The sequence below is a fragment of the Oryzias melastigma genome, linkage group LG17, assembly GCF_002922805.2.
Source record: "Oryzias melastigma strain HK-1 linkage group LG17, ASM292280v2, whole genome shotgun sequence".
Taxonomy (NCBI): Eukaryota; Metazoa; Chordata; class Actinopteri; order Beloniformes; family Adrianichthyidae; genus Oryzias; species Oryzias melastigma.
Window position 1 is genome coordinate 22,286,741 of NC_050528.1, and position 6,000 is coordinate 22,292,740.

Genomic DNA, 6,000 nt, shown 5'->3' on the forward strand with positions numbered 1-6,000 from the left:
TTTTCCAAGAAAACACCAGCATTTTTAAAACTAAAACATACATTAACAGTTTTTTTTAGATAAAAAAAAACCATCTATTTAACACACCTTTATAGGTTTTCATCATTTCAAACAAAAGTCACATTTTTATGGTAGCTGTGGTTTCAGTTATTTTTTTCTTTTTTCTTCAAGTTTATACAAAGAAGGCAGCTTTGACTAACAAACATAACTGGACTGGGCTGGGTTGATAAAATCAATTAATCGATTTAAATTGATTTAAGCGTAACAGACCAATAAATTGATTCATAAAAATCTATATCAATTAATCATAAAGATAAAGCCCGCTAGCTTGATAGCATTTAATGGAATTTCCCATAGGACGACTAATGCTAACATTCGGTCGACCTAAACATACATTTCTGACTAAATTAACATATTTCTAAACTCACAGGCAGGAATTTTCCAAACTATTAAGGAAATATTTTTTTAAGGTAACAATTTGTGGTCTAAAACATTGTTTTTTTTTTTTTTTTTTTTGCTCATACTGTCTTCTTCTTCTGGAATAAGGTGTACTGCTATAGCGCGATCGCCACCTAGTGGCCAAACTGAAACGTCCTCCAGGAGAAGCAGAACAATGTTTACAATGTTAACGATCTGAACATTTTTGTTAGTACTTCTCCTTCAGAGAATCCATGTAACACTGTATGATATTAACAATCTCCATATTTCACAAATACATTTTACAGTATGTGAACTGTATCAGATTAATATGAAAACATTTAAAACATATAGTAAATTATTAATGTATTTCTAAACAAATGTGCTTAAATGTGTAAACTCAAAATGGAATTGAATTGGAAAAATTGAAAGAAATCGATACCCAGCTCTATAACTGGAAAGCTCTTTATTTTATTTGGAACCATGAAAAGAAATGTATTAAGAAAAAAGTCTTATAAGCTAGCGCCATATAATTTGTGACAAATGGCAATATTTATATATAGCAAATAATTTGCTAAATGTATTTTCTGTCCAACAAAACCACTACGGTTTTGAACATTGAGTGGGATTAACTTGTTGTAATTGGTTTTCAATTAGTCACAGAATTATGGCAAACGATCTTTTTTTCTGGAAAGATAAAGATCTACGGCTTCTAGTTATCCTCTACTGAAGACAGAAGAGTAAATAAAACCCCATTATGGATGTTCTTGGAAAATGTTTCATAGGTGGAAGGGTTCAGCAGATGCCAGATTGAGTAGCACTTTACCCACCTTCTGAACTGATTTCTCTGGACCGGACCAGGTCACTCTTGTTGCCCACGAGAATGATTGGTGTTTGTGGCTGGGACTCCCTGAGAAGGAGGCGGAGCTGGGCCGTGCGGTGGAAACTCCTCCTGTCGGTCACTGAGAACACCAGGATACACACATCGCATGGCATCGTTGACAGGTCCTGAGGATTACAAACACAAACACGCACTTTATCTCTTGGTCACAACTGGTGGATATGGACATATTCAGGCCCTCTGCGGGGGAAAACAAACTCTGCCCACTGTGTCAGGGATCCATTAGTGCTGTCCTTGAGTAACTATTAGACACCAATCGACAGCATCACGTTAGCGTCAAAAGTATCTTACAATATCCTTACAAATACTTGACGATACACTGTACAGGATACTGTCTTGAGCTGCTAATAATTAGCGCTGATTCCTGCAACCTGTTCCCTCTCCTGTATGTCTCTGGTCTTGTGTCTCATTCCTTACCACCGTCTGTTCTGTCTCCCCCAACTAGCCTCTGTGGCCACTTCTAGGTCTGAATCTTTAATCCCGTAAGCTACCTTTTTGTTTTGTACCTCTATGTCAATACGCAGACTTCCTGGTGATGTCTACACAAGCTCTTTTCCTGTGGATGCCTGACCAGTCGTCCAGAACTGAATTTGTTGTATTCCTGAGCAAGTGCAGTCGACAGACCTGGACCGCCTTCTTAATAGAGTTTCTCTTCATTTCTTGGACAGGTCATAATTTAGGTAGTCCTTTCTCTGGCAGGTGTACACCATAGATCAGAGGTCTCAAACTGGCGGCCTGCGGGCCATTTGCTGCCCCCAAATTGATATTTTGCCTCACCTTAGTATGAAAGTTCAATGTCTACTAAGCAGTATCTTCTGCATATCCACGCTTCTTTGATGATAGATTTGTAATTGCTTTGTGATGTATCAGCCTTCATAAAAACTGAATTTGTTATCGTTGGATTTGGTCATTAGAAAAGTCTGTCAACAGTTGCTGTCGTTTCACAGGACATGCAGGAGATATTGCTTAGTAGTATTTAGACATGAGCAAATGTTCAATAAACTTGTTTAGGAGACACAGATAGTGGACGCAAAAACATATTTTTGGCATAAATGGAACCCCATAGGGCTCAGCCTCAACCAGACTCTGGCTTCAGTGGCCCCAAGGTAAATTGAGTTTGAGAACCCTGCGATAGACCTACGACAATCGTTCGATCCATCTTCACGATTTCCCTTAAGGTGGCTGCAAGAACCTCAAGGGAATTACAAGACCTCCTTGTACTTCCCTTGAAATGAGGCTGCTCCTTTCTACGACCCTTCACTGGCCTGGACACCCCAAAAACCCACAACACCAAACCTCTCAATGGTTGGATTTGACTAAAGCCAGAGACTACAGAGTCAGATACAGTGTGTCAGTTTAGATAAACGACAGGTTGACAGACACGTGACATAAGATTCCCATCAACAGATTACTAGTTTGTCCCGTAACATTTTCAGACCTCACACTCCAGCCGGTACGGTGTTATTGGAATGACTTCCGAGCTGGTGCCAAACAGGCCCACCAGTCAAACTTTTATCGCCCTTCCATGACAGGACGTAGAACAAGCTTTGCTCAACTGTACTGTGAGCACGTCACGCTTCACTTTGAATCTCCTGACCCTCTTAACAATGACCACTAAAGGCCCGTCGGGGCTTCCTGTCACAGAGGCTCAATTAGCCCGAGTGGCTCTAGCAGAAACAGCATCTTGTAAGTGCCTGTGAGCATCCCTGTCCTCTTCGGCTCCGTCTCTTTGGTTCAGTCAGCTGCGCTCATTGGACCCAAAGTGGTGCAAATTAGGTCAAGCCTAGTTTTCTTTTAAAAGATTGAAATTTTTTGTGCATTTCATAATTTTCATTAGAATAAAAACACTGATACTATTAAAAACAAAAAGGACAAGATGGGATCCAGAATTTTCCAAATCCCATCACTTGTTGACCCATTTGTACATCTTAGTGCAGCAATAATATCTTTTTAATCTCGTCAAAAATCGAGCATGTGGTGAGTATGAAGTCGATGCAACGAGATTACAGGTTTATTAAGCTTAAATCCCATAGAATGCAGTTCAGTTGTGGATTAGATGCTGAGCTGGTGATTATTCAGCTTAGAACTTGATTAAATGTTTGACATAAAACATTACAAGCCCCTGGAATTTTCTTTAAAATAAATACCTACAGAGTCCTGGACTTAAAAAAAAAAAGTTATATTCAAATTGATCATTTTTAGGTGACAAGTTAATATTTTCTGCACACAAATTTGTATTTTTAGGCACAGATTAGCATTTTGTGTGCAAAAATAGGCTTTTTAAAGCATGTTAAGGGCACAAATAAGCAGTTTGTGGCTAAATTAGGCATTTTGCAAAACTTATCAGAAGGTGATAGTACCAGGTGAAAAAGGAGAAAACCTAACCATATAATTTGATAGGAAGTGTTGATTAGGAGGATGAAAAAGTTATCAAAAGTTATCAAAACTCTGATAACATTTTTTTTAAGGTGGAGCATGGCAGAGTAGCGTTTTCTTTTAACAGGATAGTTACACGAGGCAGCCGTGGATGGAGGTTTTTTTTTTTTTTTTAATCACCAACCAAAGAACTTTTGTCTAAGCTTTTTCAGAGGACAGGCTCCTGCAAAAAATAGCAAAACAGAAAGTTGTAAAAGTTTAAGGAATTACATTTTTTTTGTGTGCATGAGCTTTGCAAATCCAAGCAAAAATGAATGATAGTGAATAAAGTAAGAAGGTGGAGGGTATTTTCTGCCCTATAGGGCGCATTGGATCATATTGTGCACCATCAATTGAACCTTTTTTTAATTATTTCATATATAAGGTGGATTAAACCATACGATGCATTAGGTCAGAGTAAAATACATACATCAGTAAGGTTTCATTAGCTGTATTCACAGTAACACACCACACGTTAGCCACATTAGAAGTATTAGCCACTTTAGCACTTGCCAGGTTAGCTGGAACTTACAACCTTGTTTTTAACCCGTAAACCACTAAAACAAACACTACTGTGACTATGCTAACTCCCAACCTAGCAAGCATCACGGAAGAAAAAAAGCAAGTCAACAATGCTACATGTTAGCTATGTTAGCGTTTTCACAATAACACCAAAATGATGTTCTGCCATGTGCCTCTCAGAATCCCTTCTATAGCAGAATTAGTATAAAAAATTAAAAAAAAGAAGCTTTTTAGGTGTGTCTTGTACTGCGGAAAATACTGTAATTTGGTTCATTTCAAAATCCATTACATTTTGTTGGTAAATTTGGCTACATTTCATCATTTTGTTACAATAGAAATAATGCTAAAGCCACATGCTAAAAAGTGATACATTCAAAAATGTGCATACCTATTTCTAAGATATGATGTAGATCTTGACATTTTGTGGAATATACTAATCAGAAGAAGTGCAACTATGTTCTCCAGCTCCATTTCTGTTATGCTAATGACTTGAGAGAGAGGCACAAAAACCACTAATACTCCAGGAATTGCACATTAACTTAAACACAGACATCTGGTTGCACATCAGATTGTATGCAATGAAATCTTAAAGGTACCATTGGGACATAAAGCACACGGGGGGTAAAATGGGCCTTAGTTCTACAGCTGCAGTACACCATATAAGCCATATGGTCCTTTGAAATACTTGATGATACAATGATGCAGTTGGATGTACTCGGGTTTTCTACCAGACCTCCGCTCCCTCAAAAGGACATCATCACGCCCTATTTTCAGCTTCTCCTCTCTGTGTCTGCAGTCTTTGTGATGCAAATGTGATCAGGGAAAAATCCAATTGCAAACCTGCTTGCAGCATTTGCATGTCAGAGTAACCAGGTTTCCAGCTCCCTGAAAAGCATTTAAGTGTTTGCACTGCAGCCTTAAGGATCCTCCAAGTTCGTTGTCGAAAAACTAACGAGATTCTGTGAAGCTACTATTTAAAATAAATAGATAAAATAGTAAGCTTACAACTCAAGTGCTTATAAAACAATTAAAAACAAGTTAATTTAAAGAAGTGCGCATACTGGATAAAAATATTTAAGAAATACAAGAATGAAACAAGTCTGCATGAATTCAAACAATCTTAATAAAATAAAACCGTTTAGCCAAGTTTACAAAACAATTCCACTCACTTCTTAAGATAAAAAAATAAAGTTTGATTTGATATTAGGGCAGGGGTCTGCAACATTTAACGCTAAAAGAGCCATTTGGGCCTGTTTTATACAAATGTATTCAAAAGTTTACATCCACACTGTTTATTTATGCCTGTTTTAATTTAAGTTCTTTTACTTTCTTTAAATTTTTTTTAATGATCACACCTTTGCTATTTTTTAATTGTTTCTTTTAATGTTTTATGTAAGGCACTTTGAATTGTGTCTGTACATAGAATGTGCTATAGAAAGCCGCTAATTAAAAAATACCTTTTTTAAATTTTTCTTCTGCCAACTAAGCATTTATTTATTTATGGATATTTTGATTAATTAAATAATATTGTTTTTATTTTTCTGTACAAAAACTTTTACTTTTTACATGGTATAAATGTGTGAACAACAATATTATTATTAAGAGATGTTTATGATTAAAAAAGAGAGTAGGGATACATACGTTTATATACTTTTATCTGTTGTATTTCATGCTAAACTTTATTTATATTGATTATGTTTTATTTTATTTATTTATTTTTCTTTGTCGTTGGACCGGACGGAAAA

At 36.6% G+C, this 6,000-nt stretch overlaps 1 protein-coding gene across 1 annotated transcript in view; it reads right to left on the bottom strand.

The window, feature by feature from the left end:
- rem2 (RAS (RAD and GEM)-like GTP binding 2) overlaps window positions 1-6,000 on the bottom strand; it is a 60,652-nt gene that overhangs the window by 16,300 nt on the left and 38,352 nt on the right. Inside the window, exon 4 of the mRNA XM_024273394.2 lies at window positions 1,248-1,425. Within this exon, the coding sequence (XP_024129162.1) occupies window positions 1,248-1,425 (178 nt within the window). The remainder of the gene's footprint in view (window positions 1-1,247; window positions 1,426-6,000) is intronic.